At 48.7% G+C, this 21,093-nt stretch overlaps 1 protein-coding gene across 1 annotated transcript; it reads left to right on the top strand.

Annotated features, from left to right (window-relative positions):
- The first annotated feature begins 4,092 nt into the window (after positions 1-4,092).
- Positions 4,093-21,091, top strand: ABCC10 (ATP binding cassette subfamily C member 10). Its single transcript, XM_064708712.1, has 22 exons — positions 4,093-4,221; positions 4,780-4,976; positions 5,904-7,272; positions 8,487-8,714; positions 8,913-9,069; positions 9,737-9,876; positions 10,329-10,408; positions 10,547-10,718; positions 11,705-11,803; positions 12,021-12,210; positions 12,493-12,570; positions 12,953-13,144; positions 13,442-13,577; positions 13,950-14,145; positions 14,872-15,215; positions 15,366-15,535; positions 15,844-16,004; positions 16,418-16,671; positions 16,955-17,100; positions 17,553-17,650; positions 17,845-17,957; positions 19,919-21,091. The coding sequence occupies exons 2-22, from the start codon at positions 4,816-4,818 to the stop codon at positions 20,052-20,054; spliced, it is 4,620 nt and encodes a 1,539-aa protein (XP_064564782.1). The 5' UTR covers positions 4,093-4,221; positions 4,780-4,815; the 3' UTR covers positions 20,055-21,091.
- The last annotated feature ends 2 nt before the right edge of the window (positions 21,092-21,093 follow it).

Below are 21,093 nucleotides of genomic sequence, written 5' to 3'. Positions count from 1 at the left end.
ATAGTTGAACTTGCAATTAGCTGCTGCTTGCAGAGGTTTCAGCTAATTGGATGCTGAGGTCAATGTTGGGGTAATAAGGTATCTCTGAATTCTCATTAGGCCCCAAATAACAAAGGGGAGCAAATGGCATTCAGAAAGAACAGAATAAGAAAAGTAAGAAGTAGCTTTGTATAAACAAGTAAACAGAAATCAGAATTGAAGTTAATCCAGGTTGGATCATTAGGTTAAGAAGCAGACCAGTAAAAGAGAAAAATGTAATACCCTAATTAAATTTTTTTACTGTCTTGTCTGAGTCAAGACTAGATCCAGGGGCATGAGACAACCATCTAATGTGGAATGGCTTGGCTGTGAGTAACAACAAAGACAGTTTCTGTGTTTCTATGACAGAATTGATGTTCTCATGAGGAGATGCAGTAGAAGATACTCATCTGTCTTCTGAACTTGGCATTAATTTTTTTTCCCTGGAAAACAGGGCATAATATCTATCTTGTGCCTTCAGGTCCAGGCAAAGCAGCCTGTTCATGAAAAATTTTGGACTGAGCCAAGGAATCAAACCTTCCTCGGCTGTGTCGTCATGGAATTTGAGGATGGTTCAGCTGATAGCAGAGTCCTGGCTGGGAGCACAGAAAACACATCCAAATAGACAATTGCTTTCAGAGATTTTACAGCTATAATTACAAGGTTGATATTTCTGAATTTAAGGCTTGTCTAGGCTGGCTTCTGTTTCAGCTCAATATTTACTTATAGCTGGGAAGTGGAATGGGCATGCAGCCTACACTGATTCCCTGAGTCCTGGGATTGGTATTAAGTAATCTGTTACAAAACAAACTCATCAGAAAAGGGGCAGGGGGGGGCAGTCTCCCTTTGCCAGATAGTGCTTCCTCACTGGGGATTTATCCATCTAGAGCATTAACAAACTCTGGATAATAGTGAATAAAATCTGGCCTGCATGGCCTGTGGGGGTGGATTAAATTAAACCTAACGTTGGTGGGGTTTTTTTCAATTTTGAATGCTTAGATTTTTTTATAATTGCCATGTGTATGATTGTTTATAGTGCCCAAGGTACTTTGTATGCAATATAGCCACCATTCCACATGCCTGCACATCTTAAATCTGTCAGATATGTAACAGTAGATGGTGTAGGCAGCAATATTCAGGAGCAGGAGAAATAGCCAAAAGGAGGAATGTCTACTTAAATTCTTGCTGTGACGCTATTTAAATGCACTTATGCAGAATAGGCAAAGTGATTTCAGATCAGTTAGGGTGAGTTGGTGTTTTCCTGGAGTTCCTTTTTTAATAGCCTTTGTGTTTGTTTTCCCACATGAATGTAGGCAATGCTGTCTGGACCAAAAAGGAATCTGTGGCACCTGAAAGTTTTCCATCCTTCAGGTGAAGTGATAAAGTTTATGGTTTTGAACCTGAAGAGTTTAGGAGAGATGAGCAAGCAGGATGCAGCACATGAAAAAAGAGAATGCTAAAATACAAAGTGGCTGAATGGAAAAGCTCTGAGAGTGAATAGCTCAGGGGAGAAGGTTGTTCTTTGTTGATATCCAAGAACTTCTCTGGTATCTTATTAAGACGTGGAAAGTGGTGGTGTTGTGGGTAGCTTGAGGGTATTTGTTTGGTTGGTTTTGGACATTTCTAAGTTGTCTGGGTTTGTTTGTTTTCATTTGGAAATAAATAAGACATCAGAACCATGAAATCTGAAATCAGCTTCGCTTGTGTGCAGTTCAGTGCTTCAATTTCACGCAACCCCTACTTGCTGTTTTGAGAGTTTGCTATTTTCACAGCATTTTCATTGAAGGGAATCTTCCCTGAGCATAGAGGACATAAAACTTACTCTCAAGGCCTCCTCAGGAAAGTTTAGGGTAGAAACCTTTGGATGAACTGTGGAAAAGAGCGGGCTGGCCAAATACAGTGTACAGTATGAGTAGCTTGGTCGTGTAAAGGCAGTCTTGCAACTTTGACACACAAAGATTGATGTCAGGCATGTGAGAAAAGATGATTAAACGAGGGAGGGGGAGAGAGAGCCTTGCAGAAAATGCACCCTCCTGCTCCTTTCAAGGAAGCTGTGATCAGAGAGTAGAGTAACGTGGCCACTGAGCTTTTGCCCCTAGCTGCTGTTCCACACTCCCTTAGCCAGATTGCTCTGTTTTCTCTGGAAGGTCACTGATATTTTCCTTTCTCAGCACTGCACTGATAACACTCCAAGCTCAGAGAATGATTTTTGTATCTCTGGTGAGCTGCATGTCGAAAGTAAAGTTTTCTACCGGTAGTGGTTGTATGCTTATTTTCCCTGGCAACAGAGTACTGGGAAGGGTTTGGTACAGTTGAAACATTCAGATCATCTGCTATAAAAATCACCACTAGCAGCTAAAATTGCTAGGTAGTGTGGTGACATTTACAGCAGCCTCCTGTTACTGTATAATAGTCCAGAGCAGATGGAGCTGGATGTCCTCTCCAGTTTGCTTTCTCTCATCTGGAAAGTTGTGCATTTACGCCCCCCACCCCAATGCAACATACTCTTATAGGAAAGAATGAGTGTCACATTTGGGGGTGCTGCTTGCATGCATGGGTGTGTTTGTGCTGCAGACAGTCACTGAACACAACACAGGTGAATCAGAGAGGATTTGTTTACCCTGTGTTATTCAGATGGTTGTGTTAGGTTAACATCAGGTCCTCTCGCTATGCCAGGAGAGCTCTGCCACTGTGAGTAGACTGGTGTGTTATTGGCAAGGTGCTCTTATAGTAATGTTATTTTCATCTTGTAGTCTTCTGTCTTACAAGCAAAGAATGCTGTACCTGTAAAAGTAAATTTATACTGTAAAAGCACTGCCTGGGCTATACCTGTTGATGTTTGGATAACACAGTGGCCCATAAATATTCCTGTGCTAGTTGACACGGTGACAGTGCAAGTCTGTAATGTGCATCAGGTGGGTGTGAAAAATGTGTACTTTATGATTGGTTCTTCGCAAATATTAAAATGAATATTATATGTGTTATGTAGAAAGTTATGCTCTATTAATTTTCTTAAGTAGTGTGTTAAATATAATTTTAGGTTATAATATAATGTTAAAATAGAAACTGTGCTATGTAAGATACTTTTTAAAAAGAAAGGAATGAGGTACTTGCACCAAGATAGCAGGACCACAGGACACAAATCTTTCAGAGAAAGAGAATTTATTGCTCCATTATCAGAAGAAACGAACTTCTTCCTGCCTCTCTCATCCCTGAAGATAACGTCAGGATTAAGAGGAAGAAGTTGATGCTGACCAGACAGAATCCTGTGTTTGAATGGAATTTATGCATCGTGTATGAGATGTATAAATATGCAACAGGCTATTGCTTTTAAGGGTTAATCCTCTGTTAACGTGTGTCCTTTTTCGGGCTTATTTTGCCCAGAAAGAGGTACCCTGGACTCTCCCTAACGCTTTGTTTTTATTGCCTTGTATTGTCCTAAATCCTAATTGTCCAAATTTTTATTACTCTAATTATATTACCATTTTTATAACCATTGTATTACTATTAAACTTCTAAAATTCTAAAACCAAGTGACTGGCGTTTTTCACAGTGTACAAACAGTTCAGATGCTGTGAGCCAAAAATCTTAGGAAAAGGAAGGGAGGGATATGATCACCAGGACAGAACTAGAGGAATTCTGGGGGAAATCACGTTCATGGCTGGAGCCTAGCTTTTAGTTTGGGTAATTTATGTTTTTTAACCGGAAGGTTGTTACACTGAGCGGGCTGTGCGTGCTGCATTGGCTCGCTCTTGCCCCTCAGCTCGGCTGCTGCTCCGGCCTGGATTGCTCTCGGGGCTGCGCCGCGTCCTCCGGGCCGCCAGGGGGCGGGGCCTGCGCCGCGGGGAGCCGAGGTACCGGGCCCGGGGGCGGCGGGGACGGCGGGGGGCGCGCCCGGCCCGGGCACGTGGCGGCCGCAGCGCCGCCCCCGCACCGGCTCGAGCTCGGTGCGCTGCTGCCGTGCCGGGGTGGTGCTGTGTCGGCTTGCTGCGGTGCCTAGGGCCGCTGTGCCGGGGTGCTGCCGTGCTTAGGTGCTGCTGTGCTGAGGGCCGCAGCTGTGCCGGGGTGCTGCCGTGGTGCTGCCGTGCCCCCGCTTTGCCGAGCTCGGTGCGGTGCCCGGCCCGTGGCGCTCGGCCGGCCCTGGGCTGGAGATGGGACGGGCTGGTGCGAGCAGAAACTCCTGTAAAGCCGAGGCCTTGCCAGGTGTGCTTCAGGCCGCGGGGCGGCACACACAGGGGGCTGGCTCGCCAGTCCGTAGCTTTCGGGTACCGCCTGCTCCAGGATGGGCACCCGCATCCTCCCCCGCCGTCTGGGGGATGTTTCATATTACACGCTGCCTCAAGGAGTTCCTTGGTGGGAAGTGTTGTGAACATGGAAATATAATGAATAGGTTAATGTTTAAGCAGCTCAAAATATTTTTCATGCCAATCCATAGACAGGAAAATACTTCCTTATCCTACTTATAGAGGATAAACTTGCCATGGGAAAAAAAAAATTCAACCTGGAAATCAGAAAGCTTCAAACTCACAAGGCATTGCAGTCCCGTGGTGACTTAAGGGAATAAACAAGATAATTTATTTTCACCTGGCCCTTGATAATTTTCTTAAGTAGATTATATGATAATGAGTGAACAATAGCCGGGCTTGGACTATGACCCAGGAACTTCCTTCTAGCTCTGTTAATTACTCATCACTCCATCTTGGACTGGGGCTGTAGTAGTTCTTATGTTTTTTACCTCATGCTGCTTTTTCTTTACCCTAGGACATCCTGTCTCTCAGACTGAATTACCAGCAAAGGATGGAGAACATCCTGGCTAGCTTGTGTGGGACCAGCCCAGAAGATCCACTCCCTGTGTGGTTCCGTGGCAGCGTTGGCCATTGCTTTAACCAGCTGACACTAAGCGTGATTCCTCATGCGATCCTTGCAGTGGTCAGTGCCTGCTTCCTTGGCACTCCGAGGTATGACAACTGACTCCTCTGGCTCTTGATTGCTATGCAGGACTGGAGGTGGGGTGGAAAGCCTGGAAATTGTATCTCCCTATCATGTGCTGAATATGTATTTAGGGAAGGACACAATATTATAATGCTATTATATTTGTCAGCATCCATTTTAATTCAGTGTACAGAAAGGAATGCAGAAAGAATAGAGGAGATTGTGGGCATAAAATCACAGAAAGTAATTAAAATCTTTTTCAGTGAATGAGGACTGAGGAAACTTGGAGTACTCTGATAGAGGATATAAATTCAAGGTGGCATTGAAGTTGTATATAAGGCAATAAGGAGTTTAGAGAAATGCAGAATTGTTTTTCTGTTTACCCTCATCTGAAATTCCTAAACATGACAACATTCACTGATACTGAAAGGCCACAAAGAATCCAGTGATAATGAAGTATTTTGATAGGCAATAGATTATAGATCTTATAAGCACAGCATCACTGAAACTCACAGTGATAAAAATAATTTTTCTAGAAAAAATATCTGCTAGACAAAGAAATCAAGGATCAGATATGTGATGCAGGGAATTTCATTATCCAAAATTTCTGTTAAAGAGATTAAATATACTTTTTCTTGCTATTAATCCTCAAGGATTGGAATCTGATTTCACCACAAAATATCGTAGTTTGCAAACAAATTTCTATAAAGAAATGCTTTTCTTTGGTAGCATCTAAATCTCTGGTGTTGACCAAAGAGTGAGCTGTATTGACCTGATGTAGTTTAGCAATGCTTATAGTCAGAAAAAGTTACAGATCTAGGGAGGTGTATCCAGAAGGTTAAGTAGGAGTGGATGTATAAACATGGGGAAGAGGAGAGGAAGAAAGGACAGTACTGACCGAGAGGTAGTGGAATTCCAACTGTAATTTATTTCACTGCTCTTTCCTCCTCAAGGTCTGGCTCTGGTGTGCCTTGCAGGCCAAGCTGGGGGTGGAGAATCACTGCCTCCTTCATACTTGCTGGGTTGTTCCTTGCTGACACCATCCCAGCCACCATTTCCCAGCAGGAGCTGGGCCCTGTGTACCTGGAAGTGCTGGCCAATGGCACCGCTGCCCTGGCATGGCTGGTGCACGGCTTCGCTCTTCTCGTGCTCCACAGATCCATTCACGGCTTTACCAGGGGCCCTGCAGTCCTGGCTCTCCTCACGCTCTTGCCCCTACCTTCCTCCATCATCACCCTGCTGTGGTACTGCCACAGTGGGACAGCTTGGTCCCCTGCCCGCCCCGGCGCCTCCGCCAGGTTCGCCATTCTGTGTCTGCAGCTGGCCTCTCTGCTTGCCTACGTGGTCAGCTACCTCTTCCCCACTGCTGCCAGGCAAGACTTCCTCTCCATCAATCGCTCCTGGCAAGAGGACCAGCCCGTCTCAGGGCCAGGGATCCCAGTGCCTGACCAGCAGAGAGTGGCAGAGGATGGTGAGAGCTGGCTCTCCCGCTTCTTTTACACCTGGATGAACCCCCTTATGAAGCGTGGCTACCAGCACAAGCTGAACCAGCCACAGGACGTCTATGTGCTTCCTCACCAGCTCCAGGCTGCCCGAGTCTGCGACCGGTTCTACTCTTGCTGGCAGAAGAAGGCAGCTCTTCAGCAAGCAGAGGAGGAGACAGAGTCTCTTACCAGCCCAATCATTGCTGGAGATGATGGGAGCAGTGATGCTCCAGACAGCTCATACCATGCTCAGAAAGCTGTGCGCCTCCTGTCAGTCCTTCACACCACCTTCGGGCTTCGTTTCTACACCCTTGGACTTCTCAAGCTGGCTGACAGTCTGCTGGGATTTTCAGGTCCTCTGCTTCTGAACTTGCTGGTGAACTTCATGGAGTCACGGCAGGAGCCCCTGAGCCACGGGATTCTGTATGCCCTTGGGCTCTTTGCTGGCTCCTTCTTGGGCGCTCTCCTGCGGAGCCAGTTCAGGTACGAGATGAACAAGGTGGCGCTGATGGTGCGGGCCGCCGTCATCTCCGCCATCTACCGCAAGGCTCTGCGCGTCAGCGGCACCAGCCTTGCCCGCTTCACTGTGGGGGAGATTGTCAACTTCATGAGCACGGACACCAATAGGTTGGTCAACTTCTGCTACAGCTTCCATGAGTTGTGGAGCCTGCCTGTCCAGCTTGCCGTTACCCTCTACCTCCTGTACGAGCAAGTGGGGATAGCCTTCCTGGGAGGTGTGGCCCTGGCACTGCTGCTGGTGCCCATCAACAAGATCATAGCTAACCGCATCATGGTGAACAACCAGGAGATGCTGAAGCACAAGGACACACGAGTCAAGGTGGGTGAGGGGCAGGGGTGTCCCTCTGAGTTTATATTTTTTCCCTCTTTGTCCCAGAACATTGGCTTCTTGCCACTAGTCATGGTCCAAAGCAGATTAATTGAATCACAGCTGTTGAGAAGAATGCCAGAAGGGGCAACACACACAGACACACACATACACACACACACACACTTTGGTCAAAAGTGTTTCAAGGTGATATAGTTTCACCACCCATAAGATTGTGAACCTTTAATGCTTGTCTTGTCCCCTGGGCTAATTTAGGTTGCCTTGCAAGTTTCTTTTCTGTGTGTAGTAAAGGTCAGATTCCCAATGGCTTACTCTAGATTTGCATCCATCCTATTGCTCCAGTGATGCCATCAATGATGAAGTGGCTTTCAATCTGGACAAGGGCAATGATCATGGATGTAATTTTATATGGCTCAAGGCTTGGCACTCTCAGTCTTTTCCACTGCTTTTCTCCTATTTGCAGTGCCATCTCTCCTCTCAACGTTTGATTCCCACCTTTTAGCATTGTATCTCTAATTTGAGGGGACAGCAGTTTCACTCATGCTTTGAAGCATGAAACTTAGGTCAACTCCCTGTCAAAACTGTTGGTAGCTTTAAAAATACATGTTTTTCCAACAGTAGGTGCATCTACTAGAGTTGTATCTGATTATGCTGAACTTTGTCTTTGTAAGACTGGTTTGCTGAATAAAGTCTCTCTTGTTAGTCTTCTTTAATGTTGGGCAGAGACACAGTCAGCTTGCTCTACATATGCTGACCTGAGAACAGAAACGAGAGGACTGCATCCTGCAGGGACAACAGCGTTCTGGAAAAGAGCCAGCCAGGCTCTGGATACAAACCAGCTGTGTCAGGGCAGGACCAGGCCTGAGAGTCAGATGTTATCTCAAGGCACTGTCAAGTCAGCACAAGTGAATAGTATCCAGGCTGGAGCTAGCAATTCCACATATCCCTTCACCTGTGTTGTTTATCTTTCACTTGGAAAGTAGTGTAATATTTTGCCATTTCCTTGGTTGTGCACAGCATGGGTGGATTAAGAAGCTGGTGGGATGGATGAGCACAAAGTTTCCACTGTAGTTGTCACTTAAGTTTATGCCTTTGTTACCAATAAATGATTCCTGATATCTCTAGCTTGACCCTTAGCAGGAGACAGGCACAGCCCAGGTTGGCTTGGCACTGTTTGCTTGATGTTCTTTTCTGGTTGCCTGCAGCTAATGACAGAGTTCCTGTGTGGCATTCGGGTGATCAAGTTTTACGCCTGGGAGCAGCACTTCAGCGCCAGGATAAAATCCTGCCGGGCCAAAGAGCTGCAGAAGCTGCGGGCCATCAGTTACCTGGATGCTTTGTGCGTGTACCTGTGGGCAGCACTCCCTGTTGTTATCTCCATTGCCATCTTTGTCACCTATGTCCTGTTGGGTAACCAGCTCACTGCCACAAAGGTGAGTCGGTAGTCGAGAGAGCTCCAAACTTGTGCAGAACACAGTCTATGCTGGAACTGCAATGCTGAGGCGTCTTGTCTGGGAAATAAACCCAGCCCATGTCTCTCCACAGCTCTTCAGGCTCTCACTGGTGAAGCTGTTTGGAGGATACAGGGGAGGTGCTGGCTCCAACTCATGGCTGTTTGCTTACCCATGCAGGTGTTCACAGCACTGGCCCTTGTTGGGATGCTTATTCTACCCCTCAACAGCTTCCCATGGGTGCTGAATGGGATCTTGGAGGCCAAAGTTTCCCTGGATCGAATCCAGCAATTCTTTGAACTCATGGACCAGGACCTGGAAGCTTATTATGCCCTAGGTAACAGTTAAGGAATCTGAGACATCAGCAGACACTCAGAGCAGAGGGCTGAGGTGCGAGGCCCAGGGGCAGTGCTGGAGGGCAGCTGGCTGTCACCCCGTGATTCAGGATGTTCAGTTGGGTAGAGGCAGAGTGGATACACTTCTCCTAATTTCTGTGGAAAGCAGGAGACAAGGCTATAACATTCTGCTTTACCAACCATAAGCCACTGCTTGTCCCAACAGAGCCATTAATGTCCCAGTAGAACAAGCAGCTCTGTCCTCTGACCAAAGCTCTTCTGACACTGCAGCCATCAACAAACTTGGCTTCACATGGCAGAAAGGCTTGAGTGGCTGCCCCTCTCCTGAGCCATATTAGCTCCCTTTCCTTTCATTGCCTTTGGCCAGCTCCCTGCCATTCTTTTACCTTCAGCAATAATAAAACCAGGTTGTATCACATGTGTCCGGTGTGAGCTGGAGACAGAAGGGTTGGAAGAAGGGATGTATAAGTTTAAGGACAAGTGAGTAGGCAAGAGTCCCATTCTGTGGTTGGGTTAGGGGCATCATGCAGTGCCTCATCCATGGTCTCTGCATTTGGGAACAAAGCTGATGATATTTGTGATGCTAGATACCTTTAATTTTCTGATCTTCTCATAGCAATGCTTTGCTGTTTGGGTTTTGGCTCGTAGATAGCCCTTCAGATGCTGCTACTGCCGTGGAGATGCAATGTGCAGACTTCTCATGGGTGCCAGCTGAGGAGGAGATCACCAGGCAGCCCTCATCCACAGGCAGTCTGCAACTGCACATTGAGAACCTGTCAGTGAGAAAGGTGAGCAAGGACACGGGAGGTAATAGAGAAAAATGCATTCGAGAAAGAATACAGGGAATTAGAAATAATGGAGCAGAGGTGGCATGTTTTCCTCAGTCTAGGAGCTGTGCATCAAAATCTTCTCTAGGTCAAGAGGCACAGGACACTGAAAGTCTGAAAGGCTCTAGAGAGCATCCATGCCTTACAGACAGGAGATTAACTAGTTCTCTCTGCTTTCTACTATTGCTGCTGGAGACAACTGGACAGGGAACAGAGCAGGGCTCTAGAGTTAACACTCCTTGCAAATCTGTGTCCTGTCATATCAGGAGTCTGACATCTGTACCCAGCTGCACTGCTGAACAGGAGATGGTCCTAGCAGTCAGCTTCCTTACAGCCTATGTGTGGCTCAAGAAATCTGGATGAGCTGCCCTGCATGAGCACATCAGTTTGCTTCTTTTCCTTTCCCTTTGCAGGGAATGCTCCTGGGCGTTGTTGGGAAGGTTGGCTCTGGCAAAAGCTCTCTGCTTGCAGCCATCACTGGAGAGCTCATTAAGTAAGTAGCCTAAAGAGTTTTCCCTGCCTGGTCTCTCCATGTGGGAATTGTCCAGTGCTATCCTGACTTGTGGGTAATTTTGATCTGCCAGCTGCTTTCCTTTGTTGCCCTTTATACCCATTTCTGTTGTGCTTGCAGACAAGGTGGACGAGTGTATGTTTGTGACCTGGAGCAAGGATTTGGTCTGGCCACCCAGGAGCCTTGGATACAGTTTACCACTGTCCGCAAAAACATCCTTTTTGGGCGGGAATATGATGCCAGGCTGTTCGAGGAGGTGTTGGAGGCCTGTGCCCTCTCTGAGGACCTAAATGTGAGTGCCTAGGCTGGAAACCTGCCTGGGCCTTCTTGGCAGGCTTTTGCATCCATCCTGAGCCTCATGGGATCAGTGTTTATTGTTTCAGACTGCTGCTCCAATGTCCCATCACACAGTGTTGCTCTGATTACCAAGCCCACACAGTTCCTAGCGTGCCCATACTTCTTTAAGGTGTGAAGTCACTCTTGTAGCACTTTGGGTGGCTTCTTCTGCTGCTGAGCCAAAAGCTCTTCATGCTGGGGAAAGGAGTTGTTGTTGCAGAGCTGATGACTGTTGGGTTTTTCAAGCAGAACCTATCAGCAGCTGATGCTTTTTTGGGGGGAGGATCAGAAGCAACTTCTTTGGGGTTTTGAAGGGCTAAGTCAGTGCTCCTGACATATATTCTAAATTTGAGGTTTATGACTGTATTAGCCAGTAAACTTGGCTGTATATATGGTATATATAGGAATCTAGCCTTCTCCCAGTTTATAAGCTAATGCCTGATTTTCTGAAGTACCAAGCTTTAGCAGCTCCTGTTTATTTTGGCCAGAGCTATGAACACTCTGTAAAGGCACGATTTCTATTTGAGATTTTGTAAAATACACCTATGCTACCAAACCGAGAGGAGACTTATTTCCAGGTACTGAAATTTGGTAGATTTTACTGTTATGCCATTTGGAAGGACTCTGGCATAATTTTGATGGAGACACGGCCCTTGTTCTCACAGAAAATTACTGTGTGCAATTACCTTGGACCAGAAGTTGCTCTCAATGGGTAGTTAAGATGTGAGCACCCTATTCTGGAGTGTAAGAGGTTTGTGTTGCATAAATAAGCCTTGCTAGTTGTCTGTAGAACCAGTGTATAGATTGTTGCATTGTTTAATTGTTGGTAAGGTGTCAGCCTTAGAAATTACTGCCAGAGACTGGAGAGGGGCCCATGTATCCTGGTTTTGAGTCCCCAGCAGTTTCTTGTTCCTTTCTAAATTATTTTCTTGAATATTTCAGATTTTACCAGCAGGTGACCAGACAGAGGTGGGTGAAAATGGTGTGACACTCAGTGGGGGACAGAAGGCTCGAATAGCCCTTGCCAGAGCTGTTTACCAGGTAAATAACAAGGGCATTACTGTGTGGCAGATCTTGCCAAGTCAAATATAAAGAGTCTGGAAGCACTCAGCTGTACAGTTCTGGCAGCATTTCTTTAAAGCACATTGTGCTAGCCTAAAGGTGCTGCCACACAGAGACACTTGGACTTTTCTGTACAGCACTGCCTGCTCCAGCAGGCCCAACAGCTGTATCATTTTTTCTTTTGTCCCCCGCCCAGGAGAAAGAACTTTACCTCCTTGATGATCCCCTGGCTGCTGTTGATGCAGATGTAGCCAAACACATTATGTGGAAATGCATTTTCGGAGTTCTCAAACATAAGACCAGGGTCCTTTGCACTCACAGGACAGAGTTTTTGGAGAAGGCCGATGCCTTGTTGCTGATGGACAATGGCAGGATAGTTAAGACAGGTACACTGTCTGTCTTCTCAGGCATTCACTTGTGCCTGTGTCTTGGAATGGCTTGGGGGGATTAGGATTGACTAGTGGGGAACCCAGTGATAAAAGAGCACACTGAGAACACTGCATGTGTGCAAAGATGGGGTGCAGGAGGATGTGCAGATGTACAGATAAAACAGGACAGCCCTTGAGGGAACAAAACTGGGTCATTTCAGAGCAAGAGGCAGTGGGAGGGTGGAAAGTTGTCACCCATTCCTCACAGATGCTGAAGAATTTGCATGTCTCTCTCCACAGGCACACCAGCTGATATCCTGCCACTTGTTGAAGCCTTCCCCAAGTTCAAGGATACAGACAAGGGGGATAAGGATAAAGGTCTGTTCCTGATGAGCTTAAGGATAGCTGGGGCAGCACAGCTGACCTTCCAGACAGAACCTGTACCTGAAGGCTTTAGAGCAGAACTCCCATCATCTTGTTCTGCTGTGGCAGTGCTGATATGTGGGTGGTGTATACACAGAAGGACAGAAGGCCCACATGTCATTGGGTATTGGTCTGGAGCAGTATTTGCATCTCTTGTTCCACTTGTAGTCCAGTTTTGGATGAAGAACTGCCAGGGTTGGTGCACCTGTCTTGAAAGAGGAGAGAGGAGGGAAAAAAGTGTCCCTCATAGTTTAGACTTGCTCTGTTCACATTTAGGAGCAGCTGCAGGAAGAATTTAACACTGCACTGACCTTTGCTTTTGCATCTATCCCCACAGCCCCTAATGAACAGGCACGGGAAGAGGCCATAAAGACAGAGGCAGAAGAACCAACCCAAAACCATAATCTCATCCACAAGGAGGAAGAGAAGAAAGAAGGGGCAGTGGCTTTTCAGGTGTACAAGGCCTATTGGATGGCAATGGGCAGCTGCTTAGCAATATCAATCCTCTTCTCACTGTTCCTGATGCAAGGTGAGGCAGTGACCCAGCAGCACAGCTCTCTTTAGACACTCCTCTCCTCTTGTCTCATTCCCTGGCTGCATGGAGTCCAGAAGGAAGGATGCCAGGGCTTTGAACACACCTCTGTAGCAGTGCTGTGTCGCTGCTGCCCTCAAGGCTGTTCACTTGCTCCTACACTACTACTGACGGGGGAAGGACTGTACTGGGCAGTGAGACTATGCAAAAGTTGTCCAGCAGCTTCCCCTTCAGCTTCATGTTTGCTGATTCAGAAGCAGAATTTCTCTTTACATAGTCTGTCTTTCTCTGTAGCCTCCAGAAATATCTCGGATTGGTGGCTGTCATACTGGATCTCCAGCATATCCCAGACAGCAAATACCTCTGTGATGGCCTGCTCAGCTTCCCTGCCTTCCCCAGAGCTGCTTCTCTTCTCCACTGCTGGGCTTGTGTAAGTAAATATGGTCCAGAGGTGCCAGAGGGAGCAGGAGATGTCCTTAAGTGCATTTCGGGTGAAGATCCTGGAGAGCAGGGATGGATAAACTGACCACTTCAGGGGGTGTGTGTGGCTGCCTTGACAAACAGAATCAAAATCCCTGACCTGATAATGTGCCAGAAAGGCTTCTGTCTGGGGCTGATGGAAGACCCCTAGCTGCATAGTAATCAGAGTATTTGTCCCAACATGCCAAAGGGGTGTAACAGGAGTATCAGGCTAAAGTATCCTGATTTCCCCTGGAGTATGCTCTGGGGTTCTCATGCCCTATCTGTGAGTTTACTGTCAGGACGATGTTGCCAGATTCATTATCTTCCTCCTTTTTTCCAGTTCCCCCATTCAAGATCTGGACAAGACCCCAGCCCCTCCCAATGGCTCAGTGGATGTGAATTTCTACCTGATAGTTTATGGGAGCATTGCAGGGGCCAATTCCCTGTTCACCATTATTCGGGCGTTCCTCTTTGCTTATGGTGCTCTCCGGGCTGCCTCTGTCATTCACAACCGCCTGCTCCAAAGGGTTCTAAAGGTAATGGGCACAAAGTCCAGAGCTGGCTGAGGCTCCTGCAAGCTGCCATTCTTCTCATAGCTGGGAGTACAGGTGTGGGAGATAGATTAAGGTTTCTGTTGGTATTGGCTGGTAGGACTGTATTCCAAAGGGCTGCACCACAGCCAGCACAAGGGGCCAATGAGTGAGGTTCAAAATGTGTCCTGTTCATTCCATGGAAGGATGATTTACAGCTCCCACCTGCATCTGTTCACTCATTAGCCTTAGATGTATAGCCAGTCAAGTCAAAGTAGCTTTTGCAGGATGGTGAGTTCAGGTTTAGATGAGATTGGAAGGAGTTATTAAGCAGCATCTGGGGCTGATGCTGGCATCTGTCAGTTAACTTTATGTTTTTGGCTTCCTTGGGTCCTCAGGCTAGAGTTAGGATTAGGAGACTGGAAATTCAGATTAGAGGCTAGATTTGCCTTGCTGCTGTGGGGCCATCATGGTGTCTGAGTGCCTGCTTTCTCAGTAGCTGTCAGCCATTCGATACAGAAGGAGTGCTTCCTTTTTCCATGCAAACAGTATGTGAGTTGTTTGGCTGCTACTGGATGCTGGCTTTGGAGGCTGAGGTAAGGAAGTGGGTTGTGGTGGCCACCTCCTTGTGGCCTTATCTGCTCCCCTTGATGCTGCTCTCCTGCACACTGTTCTGTGGTTGGGTCTCACGGCACCTGATTGGCTCTTACTGTCTGGTTCCCTTACTGCCAGGCCACAGTCACCTTCTTTGACAGCACACCAACAGGCCGCATCCTGAACCGCTTCTCCTCAGACCTGTACTGTGTGGATGACAGCCTGCCATTCATCCTCAACATCTTCCTAGCCAACATCTACGGGCTCTTGGGCATGCTGGTGATAATGACCTATGGTCTCCCTTGGATTGGTCTGGTCTTGCTCCCTCTGGCTGTAGTCTACTTCTTCGTCCAGCGCTATTACCGATTCACATCGCGGGAGCTGAAGCGCCTGCACAGCATCACCCTGTCTCCCATTTACACCCACTTCTCTGAGACCCTCTCGGGACTGAGCACCATCAGAGCCATGCGGGCAACAAAGAGGTGAGCAGGGAGCACAAGCACCCAGAGAGACAGAGCTCAGAGCCAAGCCCTTCCTCTTGTGGGGCTGGTATGGGGTGGCTGGAATGCCCTTTGTCCAGGGCAGCAGGAGAGGAATTTGAGAAATGCAAACCTCTGTTGTGTGCCTGACAGGTTTGAGTTGGAGAATCAGCTGCATCTGGAGCAGAACCAGCGCTGTCTCTTTGCCAGCAAAACAGTGATGGAGTGGCTGGACATCCGCTTGCAGATGATTGGGGTTGCTGTGGTTACTGCTATAGCAGGGATTGCCATCATCCAGCACCAGAAGCAGCTGGGAAATCCAGGTAGGCTGGCAGGGACTGATCTATGTCCTCTCCTAGGCTGTGCCCAAGGGGTTTCTCCTCTCCCAGGCCAGAGCTACACATTTTCCTACACTAGGGTAAGATCCAGAGCTCCTGCTTCCTGGTGCTAGCAAGTCACCCGCAGTGCAGTGCTTCAGTTCCTGTCTTTGCTCCTGTGTGTCCCCAGCCTCAAGTGTGACTCCAGACTTCAGAGTTCTGGATCTTCCTTTGTTTTTTCTTTTTGTCTGCCCAGCAAGATGTCAGCTCCTTCCCTGCCACTAACATTCTTGCTTTTGCTTTTGTCCTCACAGGACTTGTGGGCCTGGCACTGTCATATGCCCTGTCTGTCACACACCTGCTCTCAGGCCTCATTGACAGTTTCACTCACACAGAGATGATGATGGTGAGTGTGGAGCGGACAGAGGAGTACACCACAGACATCCCCATGGAGCCTCAGGATAAATTGGTCCAGGTAAAAGCTCAAATGTGTCCTCAAGTAGTGGCCCATCTTCTGGCTCTTTGCTCTGCACTTGCCCCCTAGGGAAATCACAGGGTTCCAGTGAATGGGTGGAGGGCCCTCACCACAGAAACCACCTTGATCACTCATCATTTATGAGTGTATCTCCTGGGGAGGCTGAATCTCTGACAGGAACTGGTGAAGGTGGGAGTGAGGGGAAGGAGTAGGGAAGCAGAATGGGCGCTAGATACAAGCTGTGATGGAAGAACAAGCCTAGGAGTGAGCTGGAGGTGGGACTGGGCTGTGTGTTGGTTCTTCTCAGAAGCCAAGCAACCATCTAAAGGGTGGGGCTTGGACTGTGGGGAAGTGATGCTGAAGATGACAATCAATCATTATCTTACCCTTTCTCACCTGTGTATGCCTCTTAGGTTTCTGCTGACTGGCCAAGCAAGGGGCTTGTGGAGTTCCAGCAGGTGGTCCTGGTGTACAGACCAGGCTTGCCTAATGCACTTGATGGTGTGAGCTTCACTGTTTACCCTGGAGAGAAGCTGGGCATTGTGGGTCGCACAGGATCTGGGAAATCCACCCTTTTCTTGGCCCTTTTCCGTATGGTGGAGATGAAATCAGGCCAGATTCTCCTCGATGGTGTTGACAGCCAGCTGGTGGGCTTGGAGGAGCTGAGGTATGGCTGAGCAGAGTGAAGGGTAGCTGTACAGTGGCTGGATGCCAAAGTAAAGAGTGAGGAGCAAAGAACTCACTGTTGTGGCACCCTCTTTTCTGATTGTGGCAGCTTTTTATGAATCTCTCTGTTATTTCTTGACAGTTGTGCTAAGGAAACCAGGCTGTATGTCTCTGTGCCTCTAGGATTTGTAGCAAACTAAGACACCCCATAAAAAAAGAAGTAGCAGATCTTTGCTTTTCTGCAGAACCCATCCCATGGGCCCTTGGCTTTTGTTTGCTTGCAGATCCAGGCTGGCCATCATCCCTCAGGATCCGTTTTTGTTCAGTGGCTCAATCAGAGAAAACCTGGACCCCCAGGGAAAACGGACGGATGCTGAGCTCCAGGAGGTGCTGGAGCAGTGCCACCTGTGGGATGCTGTTACTCAGATTGGTGAGCTGGAAACCAGTGAGAAGCAGCTGATGAGTGCTAGTTCTGCAAGAGGAGGGAAGGCCTTAGCTCAGGCAGGGAGCTGAGGTGGATGCAGTAGGGAATGGGTTAGGCAAGGTTAGAACCAGTGTGGGAACAGGTCAGTGGGAGCCAGTGGCATTACCTGACATTTGGAGGCAAATGGACTGGCAGGTGATGGATTGGGTGGCAGAAGTTTGCTGGTGAGACCAGGCCTCAGTGGGTGTTAGAGGAGTAGCTGAGGGATAAGCTAGGCCTTAGTTCTAAGGGAACTGTGCCAGATGTTGCTCATGTCTAATTGTAAAGGCTCCAGTTCCTAAGGCCTGGGCCCGAGCAGAATTGGGATTTTGTGTGCCACTGGGAAAAACTTGGACTGGTGGAGCTGTCTGGGGCACTGTGTGGGTGATGCAGGTGACTGCTGGTCTTGATTCCTGCAGGTGGACTGGACAGCGAGCTGGGAGAGAGGGGAAGGAGTCTGTCTGTGGGACAGAGGCAGCTGGTGTGTCTGGCCAGAGCCCTCCTGACACAGGCCAAGGTGAGTGCCCTGCCCCCGTCGCAGCAAGGGGGAGGGTGACCTGCTGGTGGCTGCCTGGGGACAGCAGAGGAGTGTGCAGAGTTGGAGGTGTAATGGGGACAGATATCCCATGCTAACTTCTCAGGCTGTCTGTAGCCAGGGAGAGGGGTCTTTCCTGGTGCCTGGGAGCTGCCTTCACTCCGTGTCCCTGGCAGGTGCTGTGCATTGATGAGGCCACAGCCAGCGTGGATCAGCAGACAGACCAGCTGCTGCAGCAGACCATCCGCCAGCGCTTCGCCGACAAAACTGTTCTGACAATTGCTCACAGGTATGGAAGAACCTCTGTGCCTAAATCATCCTGCCACTCTCAGGGAGAGGTGCCTGCACACTCCATGCCTGGGTCTCAAGCTAAGCATGGAGGTCTCTGTGATAAAGTTTTTGATGTGCCAAAGCTTGACCTTGCCTTTTGCCTTTTCTGCTGGGTGCTGGAACAACTGGATGTGAAAAGAGGAAAATGTACCCAGAAGCTGGTGTCAGCAAAAGGCAAAATGCAGCATCATATCACAGATTTCTCTTCCTGGGCACTGCCTGCTGGTAGGGCAGGTGAATTGTTCCTTATGGTTCTGCCACATTAGGGGCGAGGAGTAATGGAAAACTATCCTATGGAGAGGGGCAATGTGGGAGACAGGGGAGGAGCAGGTGTCCCTGGCTCAGTAGAGGGCAGTGCAGGACAGCCAGCAGCAGAGGGCTGCAGCCAGCTCATGGGTGGTTCTGTCCTTTGAGGTTTAGTTCCAGCCTGCACCTCATGCCAGCGAGATAGACACTGCCCAGGCAGGACAGGACAACAGTGATTGCCTCCCATCAGAGAGATTAGGAGTAGAATCAGTGGATGGATGCAGCCAGAGGGAGGAGGGCAGAACATGAATACTGCAGAGAAAGGATGGATCAGCATTAGGTGGTGTTCTCTGCTCTTACTCTTGCCAAGTGGAGGAGCGTTTGGAGGAGGGTTATGCAATTGTATGGAGGGTGTTTTCAAAGCACAGAGGTTACCACAAAAATAAAAATCAAATGAGCAGGTGGCAGAGGCTGGTGTCCTGCTGCACAGGAGTGGGAGTGATGGATGACAGGCTGGGTGGGCTGGGCCTGGCAAGTGAATCAAGTGGGTCTTGTTAAATACATTATGTAGGAGGGAGGCAGGAGGGCTGTGAAGGGAATGTGGTTCCTACACTAGGGATGTTAGGCATAAATAGAGTAGAAGTGCAAGGGCACTGTGGGCTGAGGTGTATGTTTGGGTTGGGTGTGGGGAGGCCACCTTTGATGGGGGAGTAATTAAAGAGGAGCAACAGCAGAGGAAGGAGTGGCAGAAGGCAAAGCAGCAAGCCTGAGATGAAGATGGCCCCAGCCCCTTTTCCACTGAAGTGAAGAGCAATGGGGGAGAGCAGTAAGGAGAGAGAGGTGATGATGGGGTTGATTTGTATCCATGGTTTTCCGTGCCACTCAGCTTTGGGTAAAATCCAGGATGGGAGGTGACTCTGTACTTGTCTTTTTCCCCTCCAAGTAATTTCCAGTGCTGCAGTCTGCACTCTCTTGGAGATGAAGGTGTAACCAGAGTCTTGAACTCCATAATGCCTTTTACCTGCTCAAATCCTATGTAGTGTCTTCCTTGTGATTTGCAGCTTCACAGGGCTGTAGTTTCACACTGAATGGTGCATGGATGTGCAGAAACATTCCTGCTGTCCTGTTCTCCCCATCCAGAGCCAGAGGTTGCTGCTCTGCTGGCAGACCTGGGCACATATGTGTGCAGTGGGTCCTGTGGTTGGCTGTCTGGCAAGTACAAATCCAGTGGTGGTGGTATCATAAGCAAAGATGCTAGACTGCAGGGGAATAACAGCTGATGCACAATTTCTGCTGCCCTTGGGAGGTGGCAGGTGAGGAAACATTGGGGCAAATAAAGCAACTCACTAACCCCTGCGGGGATGGAGACATTTTGTGCAACACCAGAATCAGGCATGCCCTGAGCTTCCCCCCCCAGAACTTCCCTCTGTGCTCCTGGTGCCCTGCCATGCCCAGCAGCTGGAAGGCATCCCTGTGCTCTCCTACAAGGTGCTGCACTTCAGCAGGGAGCAGAGGCTCTCTGGGGAGCTGCACTGTGGCCTTGAGTGCAGAGGGAGATCCTGCACAGCTCCTGATGCTGGCCATGTCTTGGGCCACCCTTCCCAGCAGGGGAAGCAGTATCCAGAGCTTCTCCTCAGATCCAACAGCATGTGTCCTGGCATTTGTTGTCCACAGGCTGAACACCATCCTGGACTCAGACCGCGTGCTGGTGATGCAGGCTGGGAGAGTGGCAGAGCTGGATTCACCTGCCCGCCTCAGCCAGAAAGATGGCTCCTTGTTCCAGCACCTCCTGCACAGCAGGCAGCAGTGATCTCCCTCCTGGGCTCAGCCCAGGCAGCCCTTCCAGCTGGGTGCCTGGCATTCCTCACACCTCAGACACCAGCCCTGTCCCTGCAGGGCCAGGAGCTGCTCAGGTGAGGGAGAGGCTTATTCCTGCCTGCAGGCAGCAGCTGTGTGTCCTCAGGGACAGGTGCGTGGCACTGTGGCCTTTCCTTTGATAGGGAAGATGTGACCTGCTGTTCAGAGTTATGCAAGCCTGGTTGGTGGGATCCTGCTCCCCTCCAAGGCTTCCCTTTGAGATTACAGAGGGATTTTCTACTCACTGAAGAATCAGTAACTCCTAGTTTGACACTTAGTCTGACATATGCAATGTAAAATAAAGTGGAAATATCCTTGTGAAGCTGTTGATTCAGGTCCTTGGCCCTTTTAGTCACCAGACACTTATTTCCTTATGAGACACAAGAGTGGTCCCCTCTCTACTTGAAGACAGCCCTACCTACCTCCACTATTCCCAGAAGGCTTTTCCAAGCCCAGAAGGTTGCACCCAGGGACTTTGCTACTTTTCCACTGGTTTTCAGTGGAAAAGGCCTTTCCCTGGAGGGGCTAGAATGCAATTGCATTAAAGGCCTCTAAGGCTAGTTCATTTGAAGACCACTCCCTCAAGGGAAATTCTCTATCCCTCCTGCCCTGCTCCCAGCTGCACAAAATCCACAGCTGCTTTCAGTTTTAGGATCTTGCTTTTGCCATAGGCACCTGGGACTCCTACTTCCCAACACTCTTAGGGAAATGCCTAGCCCACACCTTTGCTATGCTGTCCAGGGGTAGGTGCCATTCTGTTCCCTGAAGCTGTAGGAGCCATCCCCATCCCTGCAGATGGAGAATAAGGCAGGACAACTCCTGTGCCACAGTCTGGGTTTGCATTCTTGAGAGAAATGATGGAGATACTCAGCAAGTTGCTGAGCAACCTGATCTACTTGGATGTGCTGAGAGCAGGAGGTTGGTGTTCAGAGGTCCCTTGCATTCTAAATTGTTTTATGATTCTCTGATACACTGTTTCTGAGCTTGTACTT

Source organism: Zonotrichia leucophrys, chromosome 3, assembly GCF_028769735.1.
Source record: "Zonotrichia leucophrys gambelii isolate GWCS_2022_RI chromosome 3, RI_Zleu_2.0, whole genome shotgun sequence".
Lineage (NCBI taxonomy): Eukaryota > Metazoa > Chordata > Aves > Passeriformes > Passerellidae > Zonotrichia > Zonotrichia leucophrys.
The sequence above is the reverse complement of the archived record's forward strand: the minus strand, read 5'-3'. Positions and strand labels throughout refer to the sequence as shown.

Bases quoted from the DNA above. Each gene is read 5' to 3' on its own strand.
- ABCC10 (XM_064708712.1), top strand. From the start codon at position 4,816: ATGGAGAACATCCTGGCTAGCTTGTGTGGGACCAGCCCAGAAGATCCA. The intron at 12,211-12,492 runs GTACACTGTCTG...CTCTCTCCACAG, and splicing joins TGGCAGGATAGTTAAGACAG to GCACACCAGCTGATATCCTG. The intron at 12,571-12,952 runs GTCTGTTCCTGA...CTATCCCCACAG, and splicing joins CAAGGGGGATAAGGATAAAG to CCCCTAATGAACAGGCACGG.